Source organism: Olea europaea, chromosome 12 (genome assembly GCF_002742605.1).
Source record: "Olea europaea var. sylvestris chromosome 12, O_europaea_v1, whole genome shotgun sequence".
Classification (NCBI taxonomy): Eukaryota; Viridiplantae; Streptophyta; class Magnoliopsida; order Lamiales; family Oleaceae; genus Olea; species Olea europaea.
This window is the reverse complement of record NC_036248.1, coordinates 17,939,656-17,953,949: the sequence shown is the minus strand read 5'-3', so window position 1 is coordinate 17,953,949 and position 14,294 is coordinate 17,939,656. Positions and strand designations below refer to the sequence as shown.

At 32.4% G+C, this 14,294-nt stretch overlaps 1 protein-coding gene across 2 annotated transcripts; it reads right to left on the bottom strand.

Moving 5' to 3' along the window:
* Positions 1–1,272: 1,272 nt before the first annotated feature.
* LOC111405942 (putative GEM-like protein 8) lies at positions 1,273–2,769 on the bottom strand. Of its 2 annotated transcripts, none has more exons than XM_023035064.1 (4): positions 2,521–2,769; positions 2,355–2,435; positions 1,774–2,048; positions 1,273–1,676 (listed from the first exon to the last, which is right to left on the bottom strand). In XM_023035064.1, exons 1-4 carry the CDS (start codon positions 2,651–2,653, stop codon positions 1,464–1,466), a joined length of 702 nt encoding a protein of 233 aa, XP_022890832.1. In that variant the 5' UTR covers positions 2,654–2,769; the 3' UTR covers positions 1,273–1,463. The 2 variants fall into 2 exon arrangements, with proteins under 2 accessions (XP_022890832.1, XP_022890833.1); XM_023035065.1 differs by having other exon boundaries at positions 1,774–2,039.
* Positions 2,770–14,294: the final 11,525 nt, after the last annotated feature.

Below are 14,294 nucleotides of genomic sequence, written 5' to 3'. Positions count from 1 at the left end.
TTTAACTCGAATATCGACTTTTCGTCCGTGAGTACAATCCAGCAGTGTCTTTCAATTCTTCACAACTTTGTAACATTATCAAACTTCTGAGGTTAAATTTCATTGTTTAGGGGTCCCTTTTTTCGGATATTTCTATTTTTATTAGTTTAAGGGTATTTTCATCATTTTAATAGTTTTTTAAGTTTCAATTGGATTTGTTTTGCTGTTTCCTAGTTTATTTGAATTTGTTTATAGAATTATCACTTTGATTAGAATTTGTTTTGAGTCTATAAATACATGTTAAAGTTGTAAAAGTAAGAAATTCATTTTTATTGATTAATAAGATATTTCAAATTTTCCATTAACTGGTGGATTCCAAATAGACCTCGTTAAAGTTAAAAAGAAATCTTGTTGATGAATAAACATTAGGGTAAAATTATAAGTACCAAAAATTAAAATATCATGGAAATGAAGGGTGGATAGTTGGATTTTAGTTGCAAGTCTTATAAAATGTGTGGTCAAAGTTGGTGTTTAACTTTGATCATTAAATTTTTAAGGAAATTATAGTGTAGAATTCGACAAACCTCATGTTCTAATGTAGAGATTTTGAATTGTATTAATACGTATTTTAATTCATAACAAGACCAACATTTTCCGAGAAACAACCTAGACAATTTTATAGAAGGAAACAAATTATTGTATAATAAATGATGCGGATCAAATAGAAGAAAATTCTAAACCAATTAGGAAAGATAAGGAACAAGAAGGATCTACGAAAACATGCATAACTTTTAGCTCAGGTGTCGAATTTTCTTCCGTGCATGCAATCCAGAAGTGTCTTTTTATTCTACACAACTTTGCAACCTTATCAAACTTTAGAGGTTAAATTTCATCGTTTAGGTGTCCTTTTTGGACTTTTCTATTTTTATTAATTTAAGGGTATTTTCATCATTTTAATAGTTTTTTAAGTTTTACATGGATTTGTTTTGCCGTTTCCTAGTTTATTTGAATTTGTTTATAGAATTAGGGTTTCACTTTGATTAGAATTATTTTTGTGTCTATAAATACGTGTTGAGGTTGTAAAAATAAGACATTCATTTTTATTGATTAATAAGATATTTTAGTTTTCCCATTAATTGGTGGATTCCAAATAGACCTCACGTCTGTTCAAATGTTCGAACAAACACCCTGTGTTACGAACAAGAACCAATTATTATTATTATTTACGTTTCCATCCTGCGTCAATATACATTTTATAATTCATGCAATTGGTGCAAATGAGTGATAGTTAAGTGTAGATAGAATAGGAATGTACTTGTAGTTTTACATCTCGATCTCAATGGGAACTGATATTTTGAATAATACTTTCCTTTCAAAACTGCATAATGTATTTACAATCAACACTACAGTAGTTCTAATTTATGTTTGTGAACAATTTTTAATAACCAAATTGTACAGATGTGTTGTGACTGTATATATAGCTTCTATGGAGAAATCATCCATGCATCAATAGCTGCTACTGATGGAGTTTGAGAGATTGCCTGCTGCAGGTACTTGAAAGCCTTTCGATGATTTAGAAATCCCATGAACCAGTACTCGAACTTATCCTCTGTTACTATCTGCACATACTTTTGCCTTGGTTTTTTCACATTTTTGCTGTCGTAGGCTCTCTTTATTTTACCTAGTGGGATCATGACCTGCAAGGTTTTGAAATCAGTTAGATTTTCATTTTCGAAGAGAAGATGGGATGTAAATTTGTGATTCAAAACAATTGAAACAGAGTCATATATGCACCTTGTAATGTATTTTAAGCTGTTTTCCAGTTGGAGAAGCGAGTTTAATTGATCTTTCACTGCGGAAGGCAACTTTATCGGTGGAAATAAATAAGAGGCCTGCTATAGGCCCAGCTGTGGTCGATAAATAGCATTGGGAAGCCTTTAAAAGCTTTTCGCCATTGCTAACACTGAAGTTCTGCTTGAAAACTTTTTCCAGGCAGCCTACTCGAAGGATTCTTGCTCCCAGTCTCAATTTTCCTTTCAAAGTTTCTGTTAATTTGGGTCCTAATTTCACTGCAGGGATAGAAATAAAGCGGAACATTAGGCCTCATCCCACTTTGCACTGCTTGATTTGAGAAATTCTATTGTATTTGATGGTTGAGAAGGAATAATGCAATGATATATTGAAATGTTTTCTTGTTTTGAGAAGTTTGTTTCTAAAAATTACTGATAGCCATTTTGTTGTACAGGATAAAATAGGATTAATAACTAGGAAATCTCTTCCTTAATTATGTCTAGCTCTGTCTAGTTGAGCATAGCAAACATCATCCAACAATGTCTAATAGCAACTGCTACAAATAATCTAGTTTGAGGCTTTACCATGCTCTCGGATTCCTTGCGAAAAATTATTCATCCATTCTCCAAATTTATTCATCCCAAGGATTGCTGAATTTGCTCTGCCTGCATTCCCAAGAAAATCTAGTAAGGCTGTGATTATTGAAACTGGGACTTCCTGGCGAGTTATAAAGACAGAAAATATACTTACTCTTTCTGATTTTGAAAAATTCATTTGAAGGAGAAGGCGCAAAACTGTATTGACTAGCAGGATCGGATAAAAGTCCTTTTGGATATCTGTCCATGCAGTTGATTGGAATTCCAATAACATTTGATTTCTTCATAAATGTCGATTTGCTGCGATGTTCTACCTCCTTGCTTTGGTTGTAAGTAATGAAATGTTCAAAGACACCAAAGATGAGTCAGATACAAGAAGCTTTCTGGGATCCAAAAATGCATCTTCACCCTTTATATAGAGGACAAGAGTAGTAGTTGGATCTTGAATTTTAGTTGCATGAGTCATGTCTGTGTCAAAAGAAAAAAGATGTGGGGTTTCGACAAAACTTAATTACAGAAAATTTGGTATAGGGGGTGGGGTTGGTTGGTCAGTAGTTTAGTTATTGAATCCTCACACAGACTGGTTCTTTAATTGCATGCAGATGTGGAATCCATGCTTTCTGAGGTGGGATGTTTGCTTCTTTATTGAATTAGTGGTCTAAAGGTTTATCTGGTTAACTATTCTTTTTCAAATCCTTTCTTTAAATGAAAATTGTTGCAAGTGTAAAGGTATTGTTTCCATAGTGGAAGAGAGGATCTCCCCATCATCTCCACGTCAGTCAATGTTTAATTCAATCTGAAATCTTATCAATTTTGAATGGTTTTGAATAATCTGCCCTTGGACTCTTAGATCCTACCAACCATAATATATAAATATTTTCTTCTTGCTATATAAATGTACTAATAATATTATTTGCATTTTCTCTCTTCAATAAAAAATTAATTAAACTATTTACGAAAGAGCTTATCTTCAACGTCTCGTGTAGCTAATGCAATACCTAACGCCTTAAGTAATATCAAAAAGGTTAAAATTGAGGTAAATTTGGTTCAGAAACATTATTCAATTAGTTGTGCACTGAAACCTACTCATGTTAGTAGCAAAAGAAGGAGTCTATTGCGAGTTCTGGTTGGCATTTGAACTCAATTATATAAACTTATTAACAGTTTCCAGTAAATTTAAAATTGAGTAACTACCAAAGATGAGTTGGTGTTTTTAAAACAATTATTTTCTAGTATAGTTTAGGTGACAGTTATGTGACATTATATATTTATTTAAATGTAAAATCACATGACCTATTTAATTGAACCTTTCAAATAGTGGAAATTACACTCCACCCTACTTTTGAAGATCTCAATTCTTAAATCAGGTGAGGTGTTTCATCTTTCAAAAATCAGAAATATTTCCTCTCTCTCCAATCTCATTATCCTTCCAATCTAATTCTCTCTCCTTCTACACGTTTTCTCTCTCTCCCACACAAATTTATTCTCTTTCCAATCTCCTTCTCTCTCCATTATTTATCCTGCCATTTTCTCTCTCCCTCTTCTTCTTCTCTCAGATCGCCTCCAATCTCCTTCTCTCTCCATTATTTCTCCTGCCATTTTCTCTTTACATCTTCGTCTTCTCTCAAATCGCCCTCCCAAGCCACCTCAACTGATAATGAACTGATCACCTAGAAATCTAAGATCAGAAATCAAATATGGCACCGAGCTAACCATTCACATCGTCAATCTGTGGCGATCGTGGATCTGTGATGGTTCGTTGCAACGTCGCCGATCGATCTGTGTTGTTGGTGTGCAGCAGCGACTGTGATGTTGGTGTTGGTGTGCGGTGGCGGCTGTGGTGGCGTTGACTTGGCGTCTGTCGTCCATTATCTATTTATAAATGATTCCAAATGAATTTTTTTCCCTTGATATGTAGCTTGGCAGGTCCAAGTGGAATGGAAATGTGGGGAGCACTGGGGTAGCTCTCGTCACCGATCGATCTGTAAATCTGTGGAGGTGTGTGGTTTTGGCAAGAGTTTTGTTGGTTGCGATATGGGGAAAGTTTGGTCACGATCTGGACGCTATCCAGTGGTGGAAGTGGTGTTTGCGATGCTCTGAGGTTCTGGTGGATTGACGATGGTCATGGCGGTTTAGTTGGTGGCAGTTTAGACTGTTTAGTTGATTTTGTGACAAATAATTTGACCCATGAGCTGAAAATTGGGATTCACAGTTGGTGGTTATGGTGGTCATGACAGTAGTCGTGGCGGTTTGGTTGATTTGTGACTAATAATTGGATATATATGACCTGAGAATTTTGACCGTGACTCACAATTGATGCAATTGAAACTGAAATATTAATCATGTCCAACTAATCAAATAATTTGCAATAAGTAAATAAGTTGTGACCAATAAAAATTTTGAATCTATGACCGATGAATAATCTATGGCCTATAAAATTTTGAATTTGTGACAAAAAATATTCTGTAATCTATAAAAATTTTGATTTGTGACCAAGAAATAAGTTGCGACCAATAATTTGGTAAGTTGTGACTAAAAACTAATCTGTGACTAATTAAATAGATAATTGTGACCGAAAAAACTATGACCTTGAAAACGGTGATGATTTTACGTCAGAAATTCTATATATGAAAGAGTCCGGTCACATAAGGAAACTGAAGTTTGATTTCAGGGAATGATTGTAAAGGTTTCTCTCTTTCCGATCTCCCTGTCTCTCCTTCTATATATATATATGTGTGTGTAGGTTAGATTCTCTAATATTTGAAAGATCAAACTATATTTCTTAAATTTGAATTGTATATTTATTACCATCTGGGATATGAAATTTTCCCTTTCAAATATAGCCACATAAATTGGTATTAAATAACATTATTTATCGTAACTCTTTGTTAATCCTGACACCTCTCTCGTGTGCTTCCATATTGGGCCTCTAAGCTAGGTGGGCCAGGCCCATATAACAGACATCCCTGACAGACTTGGTCGTAAATTTGCATTGTTTTAAGGTAAGTTGTAGTTTTTATGGCCTAAAAACCGACTGTTAAGGTATCAGCCATTTTAATTATATTTTACGGAGTAGGGCTCTAAGGAAAAATCGTCAAATTGAATTGTCTTTTTAAACTGTCAATTTGGTGTCATGGGACATGTTAACGACAAAATAGTTTAGTTTAAATTTCGATATTTTAACTACGAATTGAAACCAAATCAAATCGTCTAAAATTTAGAAAAATAAAATGAAAAGTAAATAAATTTTCAAATAAGCTCAAATCAAGAATTGGTTCGATTGAATTGGACGTGGGCCATACTTGGAATAACAATGTTAACCTCCAATTAAGGTAATAAAGTATTAAAAGATTAATCTAATTATCTATATATAGCAATTATGGCCTAATTAGCAAGTCACTTACTAGTAGTCTCAATTTTATGAAACCATCATTTTGATCATTAATTCATGCTAAAATCTTGTTAAAGAACGTAAAGTTGTACTACGAAGAACTTTTATTTGTTGGAATAATTCTAATGTCGACTTCCTATTTGATTGTAAAATTCTAACGTAAAGCTGTGTTATAACGAACTTTTATTAATCTGCGATTCTTGTTTCTTAACATGATTCTCGTTAAATTCAACATTATTTAGTAGGGATTTGGCTTAAAAATTTATACGGGACATTTATAGAGACTTTGTTGATATTGAGCTTTAAAACAATATAATGATCCAACTTCCACACTGATGAGTGCTAATCAATAGTAAATAACATTATTCTTAACTTTATATTGGTAGGTGTAGCCCTGTACTATATAGAACACTTCGTAAACATTTTGTTTGGCATTGATATATAATTGCTTTATTTCCTTTACTTGGAATTAATGCATTTAAAAATTCATGAGCTACTCTTTAAGAACTAAAAATAATATAATAATAATTTTATAACGGCTTGTTTGGGGTTATGGAATGGTTCGTTTGAGATATGTCAAATTCTTATAAACGGTTTGGTTAAAAAAATATATTAAAAACTGTCTAAATCAAATATATTATTGGAACGAGCTATAGATCATATGATCAATTAATGAGTAATATATTAATTAGAAAATAACATTAGTCGGCGTTCCTCATTTAAAACAACATATTGATGTTAATTTATGTTCGGTGAGTTCTCCATATCAAACTCTTTATTCTATGCAATCTATATTAACATTGAAAATAAAATAAGAATTAAAAATAATTTATCTGTCAATAACGTTTTTGAGTATGAAAAATGATGAATATCTTAAACAGTAAGTTTCTTCAGGGGATTCGGATCGTATGGTGCCCGTTTGATGTAGATTTTCGAAAATCGATTTTGTGAAAAGTAATATTTTTAAAGAATGTATAGTTATAAAGTAAGAAAACATTATAGATGCACGTATAAAATTATTTTTTTAGAAAAATGTGTGATTAAAAATGATTTCGAGGAAAAATGAATTTTTGAAAGAATTCATAAGAAGTGACAAAATAATTGTGATAACCATATCCCAAATTTTCAATCGTGGCATTCATTTCCCCTAACCTTTTAATACTATGAGAGTTTGTCATCCGATGATGGAAAATATTTATTTAAATAATGTCCATGTAATATGCACATAATATGTGATTATGAGAATCTTGGTCCCCTTTTCGATAGGAATTAAAATCTAAATTAAAGTGAACAATTAATTTTTAGACACGTTTTTCTATAAAATCACATCTTTTTAACTACATAGTTCATCATTTTTTTAAATCAAAAATTCAACGAACGTGTGCTTAAAATTTTAAACCGTAAATATAGCAAATTACCATGCTCTTTCAAATTTGTCAACACATTTGTTATTATTAAGTAGTTGAGTTGTGCATATTCCCATAATTCTTGCCAACTGATTGACGAGTAAAACTTTTCCCAAAATCATTTCACCTAACCAAAATAATCTTGTGTCGGACCACTTTATTGCTGATTATATTCTACTTGTCCAATAACTCGTTGATATGGTTGAAGATCAAGAAACACTGGAGACCCCATTTGCACAAATATGATAAATCAAGGGTGTCGACTGAAAATTTCCTAAATTAATAATAATAACTACAATCATGCTACACATCCAGAATCAAATCCAGATGGGACACATGTCGACGCTTGATTTGACAGTTTGAAAAATTAAAACAAAAACACACAATCCATTTTTGACACATCAGTATGTCTATTCTCTCTATGTTTTTAAATTCGAACAAGTGGCTTTATTTTAATAATAATATTGCCACCAGTATGGTCTGGTCTTCACTCTTTAGCAGAAAAGTTGGTGAAACGCACACATTTCTGTGTCTTTGATCTCATCTCTAAACCAATCTTGATAAATTGCAGTCTCTGTTTTGTCTATTTCTACTGTACCGCAATTTGGGTACCTCACCACAATAATCTTTCAAACAAACTCTGGGACCTGTTAGTTAGCCCTATTTGGTTTTTTAAAATTCAGATTTTAAGTAGAATTTGATAAAAGTTGATGGAATGTTTGATTAAAAATTAATAAAAATTGTGAATCCCGTAAAGTATATAATTAAATTTAATTGTTAATTTTAATTTTTATCAAATTTTTAACTAAATCAGACGGGACTCAATTTGTGCCAAACAAACCCACATATAAAATCGGGAAAATTTCATAACTAAGAAATTAATTATGGCACATTTCAAAAACAAGAAAATAAGTTTCAAATTTCTAAAATCAGATTTTTATTAAAAATTATTTATAATTTAATTAGTTAATTAATTATTTTATTAATTAAATATATTTAGGTCACAGATCTATACAATTTGGTCACAAATTAACAATATAGTTAGTCACTTATTATTTTTTTGTCACAAATCAAAAATTTTATGTCACAAATTTTTTTCGATCACATTTCAAAAGTTTTGTAAGTCACAGTTTGTTTATTGGTCACAAATTCAAAAATAATTAATCACGGATTAATTTTTAGTCACGACTTATCATATTATTGGTAACAACTTATTTTTCGGTCACAAATTAATAAATTATAAGTCACAAACACAAATTTTATAGGTCACATATTATTTTTCGATCACGAATTAAAAAATTTTATAGGTCACAGATTAATTTTTCGATCACAACTCAATAAATTATAAGTCACAAACACAAATTTTATAGGTCACATATTATTTTTCGATCACGAATCAAAAATTTTATAGGTCACGAAATCAAAATTGTTATTGGTCACATCTAATTTGTCAGCCACAAATCAAAAATTTCTTAGGTCACAATTCATTGATTAGTCACAAAATCAAAATTTTAATTAGTCACAATTCATTTGTCAATCACAAATTATATCAAAATAATTGGTCAAAATTAATTTTATGGTCACAAATTAATAAATTACAAGTCACAAATCAATTTATTGGTCACAAATAACCAAAAAATTGGTCACAAATACCCCGTCCCATCCCGTCGACCCCCAATCAACACCTGCCACAACCGCCTTCATCTCACCGGTATGCAAAACCACCATCACAGCAACCACCCACACCACGTCAATGTAAAATCACCATCACAGTAACCACACCATCACACACCAAACTCGAAAACCAATAACGTCCACTGTCGCCAAAAAACGACCACGATCGCAGCCACCAAACACATCAACAGTAGCACCGCACGCCACCAAAGTCACCACCGCACCCTTACACCACCGCGCACCACCACCGCTCCACAGCCCACGGCACAACACCAGCACAACCACATCACACGGCCCACTACACTACACAATCAAATCAAGCAATTTACTGGTCAAAGGCACTATTGATTCCCCCGACCGACGCCGATGCCGCTGCCACCAACACCATGCCGCCATCGCCGGCGCCGCGTCCAACAACCAAGAAAAAAAAATCTCACCTCCCGTAGCCACCAGATCCACCATCATCCCCATCATGCCACCGCCACCAGATCGCACCAATGGAGGGACACCAGATCGCTCCATCGCCACAGAGATCGCACCACAGTTTATAGGTCACTGCATATGTGCCTGTCACGGCGCTGGCCAACTTATGACAAACCGATCAACACAGCACACCAACAGATTCACCATCACAAAAAGCCTCTACCATTGAACAGAGTCGCCGTCGCCACCACCATTAGATCCAACGCACGGTATAACACCACCATAGTAACTGTAAAATCACTACTCATACTGCACAATACACCACTGTGACGATCGAACACTAGAAACCACACCAAACCTCCACCAACGACCCCTACCACACATCCCATTGCTACCGCATCGCACCATCGTCGTTGCCACAAACAACGATCGCGATTCGCCTTCGCCTCTGTCTCACACCAACACCTCCACCCCTTTTCTTCTTCTACTCAATCTGTAGTACCGACTGCTTGACCGACAATGGTCAATTTGTGGGAGCGATCTGAAAATTATGGTCTCAGTGGTCGATTTTAGGAGAGGGTAGAGAGAGACGACTGTAGATGAATAGGGTTGGGTCAAGTTAGGTGAATTAGGGTATATAAATTAATTTAATTTTATAATATTATTAATCAAGTAAAATGATTAGGATTGTGGTGTGTATAGTATATATATTTATTTTATATTAAAATAAAATTTCTGATTTTTGAATTGTTAAACTTGCCATCTGATTTTATAATGTTGGATTTTCAATGTATGATTTTGTGTAATTTCCACTATAAAATCCGTCAACTAATTGTTGTGTGCTTTGAATTCTCGCCCATGGACCCTTTATTTGTGGATGGCTGAAAATTGCAATTCTTTACGCCATCCAAGTTGTTGTACATAAAATTCTCTCTCAGAAGATAATTCAATACCTAATGTATCGTCTTTGCAGCTCACTAAATTTGGTTCGATTTTGCTAAAAATAGATATTTAGTAAATTTTGATAAAAAATAATAAATATATGGTTAATAAGTTGATAAAGGTTATGGATCCCATAAATGTATTATAAAAATGATTTTTTTTTTTTTTAATAAAAAAAAGTCTTCAAACAGGAACTATGTGTGATTATATAAACTATATTAAAAAAAAATTAATTATCCAAAATTCATGCATTTTGTGAGGCCCATACTTTATAATCTACAAAAAAACAAACATGGACAGAATAGCATAACTTTCATCTCAAACCTATAACGGAATTGGTGACGTGACAGAAAGAATGTAAACGTGACGCCCCGTCACACTATTAAACTTTGAGATGGTCGAATCTTGGCCATTAAACTTTGAAAATGTCTTTTATTGCTCACTAAGCTTTGAGGTGGTCGAATTTTGGCTACTAAACTTTAAAAAAAGTCTTCTATTGGTCACTATAAATTTATATTTAACCACACATCTATACTATAAAATATTTTAAATGTAAATTCAAAATTTTTCTAACTTTTCAATCACACATTCTCAAAAAAAAAAAATCGCTATTTAAAGACTCGATAGTGGCCAAAATTCAATTATCTCAATGTTCAATAGACAAAATTCAACCAGCTCAAAGTTTAGCAAGAATGGTCAAGTTCTTGCCACAAAACTCTGAAAAACGTCTTCTATGGCTCACAATAAATTTGGATTTAGCCCTTGTTTGAGCCCAATTTTTTCAACAAAATATATTTTTCAACAGTGATTTGATACTATTTCAACCACACATTTTCAATAAAATAATATTATACATAAATCTAAAAATTTTATTATATTTTTAACCACACGTTCTCGATCATAACACTATTTCAAAATGCATTTTTTGAAAAAAAAATTGGGCTCAAACAACCCCTTATTTAAAATTTGTTGTTAAAATTTAGATTTAATTTAATTTAAAAACAGACAAATTCATTATGTGATTAGTTGTGAAATTCAAATATTATGATGAAAATGGTTTCAAATTCTAAAAAAAAAAAAAATAATAATAATAATAAGTTAATTACTGTGTAATTGAATAATCATTCCTAGTGATACAGACAATGCTTGCAAAGTTTTGCAAAGGAAGTCACTACTAATTGCAATGAAACGCACAATATATTTATCATAAAAATTAAATTAAATTAGAATTTTAGCCCATGTTTGATGGTGATTATTTAAAAAAAAAAAAGAGTTTTAAAAATAGTGATTTTTTAGAGAATACGCGGTTAAATAGTTGGAAAAAAATTTAAATTTACGTGTAAAATATTTTATTGTATAAAAGATTTTTTCTAAATTTAGTGACCAAAGCTCGTTGTTTTTCAAAGTTGAGTACCCAAAATTAAACCACCTCAAAGTTTAGTGAGTAATAAAAGATATTTTTCAAAATTTAGTGGCCAAAACTCAACCATCTCTGCCACTCGTTTTCTATAATGTTTCTCGAACCCATATGAATTGATATTCGAATCCTATTGAATACTATAATTATTTTTGCTTTCTCTTTATTTAGAAAATCAAATTTTGAAACAACGTCTTTATAACAATCTAACGCAAATAGGATGAACAATGCAAATAACGAAGGTAAATTGTGAAGCTTTTATCAAATTATGAAAGCCTATGGAATGAATCGACCATACTATTAACAATGTTCTTCAACCTCTATAGTTATTTCTATCAATGTTCTTCAATCCAAAACTATTCCTTATTTTTTAATCTCATATTCTCTATCGTAACACTATTTCAAAATGCATTTTTTGAGAAAAATGGGGCTCAAATAGCCCCTTAATTTTATTTGGATTTAATTTTATTTAACAACAAACAAATTCATTATGTGCTTCGTTATAAAATTCAAATATTATGATGAAAATAGTTTCAAATTCTAAAATAAAATAAAATTTAATTACTGCGTAATTGAATAATCATTTCTAGTGATACAGACAATGCTTGCAAAGTTTTGCAAATGAACTCACTGCTAATTACAATGAAATGCACAATATATTTATCATAAAAATTAAATTAAGTCTGACTTTTAGCCCATGTTTGATGGCCATTATTAAAAAAAAAAAAAATAGAGAGAGAGAGAGAGAGTTCTAAAAATAGTGATTTTTTGGGGATAGTGTGGTTAAAAAGTTGAAAAAAAAAAATTTAAGTTTACGTGTAAAATATTTTATTGTATAGAAGATTTTTTCGAAGTTTAATGGCCAAAGCTTGTCGTTTTTCAAAGTTTAGTGCCCAAAATTAAACCACCTCAGTGTTCAATGAGTAATAAAAGATATTTTTCAAAGTTTAGTGGCCAAAATTCGACCATCTCTGTCACTCGTTTTCTATAATGTGAAATTACCACAAATGTACGATTTCAAGTTTTGTAATATAGTAATGAAGTGAAGAGTGTCAAACCCATATGGATTGATATACGAATCCTATTGAATACTATAATTATTTTTGCTTTCACTTTATTTAGAATTTCAAATTTTGAAACAATGTTTTTATAATAATATAATGTAAATATGATGAACAATGCAAATAACGAAGGCAAATTGTGAAGTTTTTATCAAATTATGAGAGCCTAGGGAATGATTTGGTGTTGTGGTTGAAGTTGCTCTTAGGTCAATAATTTGATACTGTTAATCCACCTACAGCATAGCTAGCAGGGATGGAGTCAAGAGGGAAAACCACACCCCCACCCCCAAAATAAAAAATAATAGTAAAAATAAATAAATAAAGGTCTAATAGATTGATACATATAAATTTGCCTTCAATTTTTAATGGGCTTCGAGGGCAGACTTGCCCACCCACCCTACGACCCTAATGGCTAGCCTATGTCTAATTCATGACTGGCCAGTAGTCACGGGGTCCTGGGACCGTTGCTTGCAAGAATAATTCTTCTCAAATAGGGTCAACGTGGGCCTGTTTTTCTAACAAATCTCTGCTTGCAAAGGTCATATTGGGTGCTTAAGAGGTGCACTTTGCACTTTATGCATATGCATCATCATGAGGAGCTATGAAGCCTTATAGTTTTTAGAAATGAAACCATGGTTCAATTACGTGGCAGGCAAGTGGCTCTATGAGTTGCGTTCATGTATCAATGACAATACAATGTCTGGTGTCTGCATGACTAAGGCGTGATGCCTAGATGCGTTTGTTCCAATACAGTAGGCGTACAAGTGAGTCATGGACCATCGTAAGGGATGCATTTGGACCATACAATATCAAGTGGTGTAATCTAAGGGCTCAGATTGATCCAGACCAAATGGTGTACTCATTCACTTGTACAACTTGAAAATATATAAATACAGATCCCCAATTCTTAATTTTTATACCTAATAAATTCAAGAAAAACTAATTTTTAACACCTTTGCATTTCTTATAAAATATTTTGATACTTTTATTTTGCTGAAATAAATTTCCTTTCGATTTTATTTTAAAAATAAAATTTTTTCCGAGAAAGTTTTGTTCGAATTTATTCCATTTGAGAAAAATACTATTAACAATTTGGTTCGACCGATAAGGTAAAGTACGGTGCTGACTTTGAAAGAATTATTGTATCTTTGAAGACAGTCATTCGATAATCTTATTGGTAGTTGTGAAGGGACAAAATTTGTCTTAAGTAGATTTGCTAGGGCATACCTTGCTTCATCATCGTTTTTAATTTTTTTTTCTTTAATTGTACAAGCCATTAATTTTGACAACACAAACATCATAAACTTGCACCCCAATGACATCATCTACAAATAGCCATGGTCGAATACTCTCTCGTTCTTATAATAGACAATAGGCTTGTCGGTATTCTAAGGGCAACTCCATCCCTTACTCAAAACACCATTCTTCCCTATTTTGCACCAAATATTTGGTGTAATATTACTCTAACCCAATACTAAATTTTGCACTCGGGCCAGCTTCTTATGCTTACCGCGAACCTCTTCAAGAATGTTGTCTTGAACTCAGGCAAGTTTCTTATGCTCCTAGGTGGTAGCCTGCTATACCAAATTTCAACCGCTCCACTAAATGTCAAAT

Bases quoted from the DNA above. Each gene is read 5' to 3' on its own strand.
- LOC111405942 (XM_023035064.1), bottom strand. From the start codon at position 2,653: ATGAAGAAATCAAATGTTATTGGAATTCCAATCAACTGCATGGACAGA. The intron at 2,436-2,520 runs GTAAGTATATTT...TTGGGAATGCAG, and splicing joins ATTTTTCAAAATCAGAAAGA to GCAGAGCAAATTCAGCAATC. The intron at 2,049-2,354 runs GTAAAGCCTCAA...CTATCCCTGCAG, and splicing joins GCAAGGAATCCGAGAGCATG to TGAAATTAGGACCCAAATTA.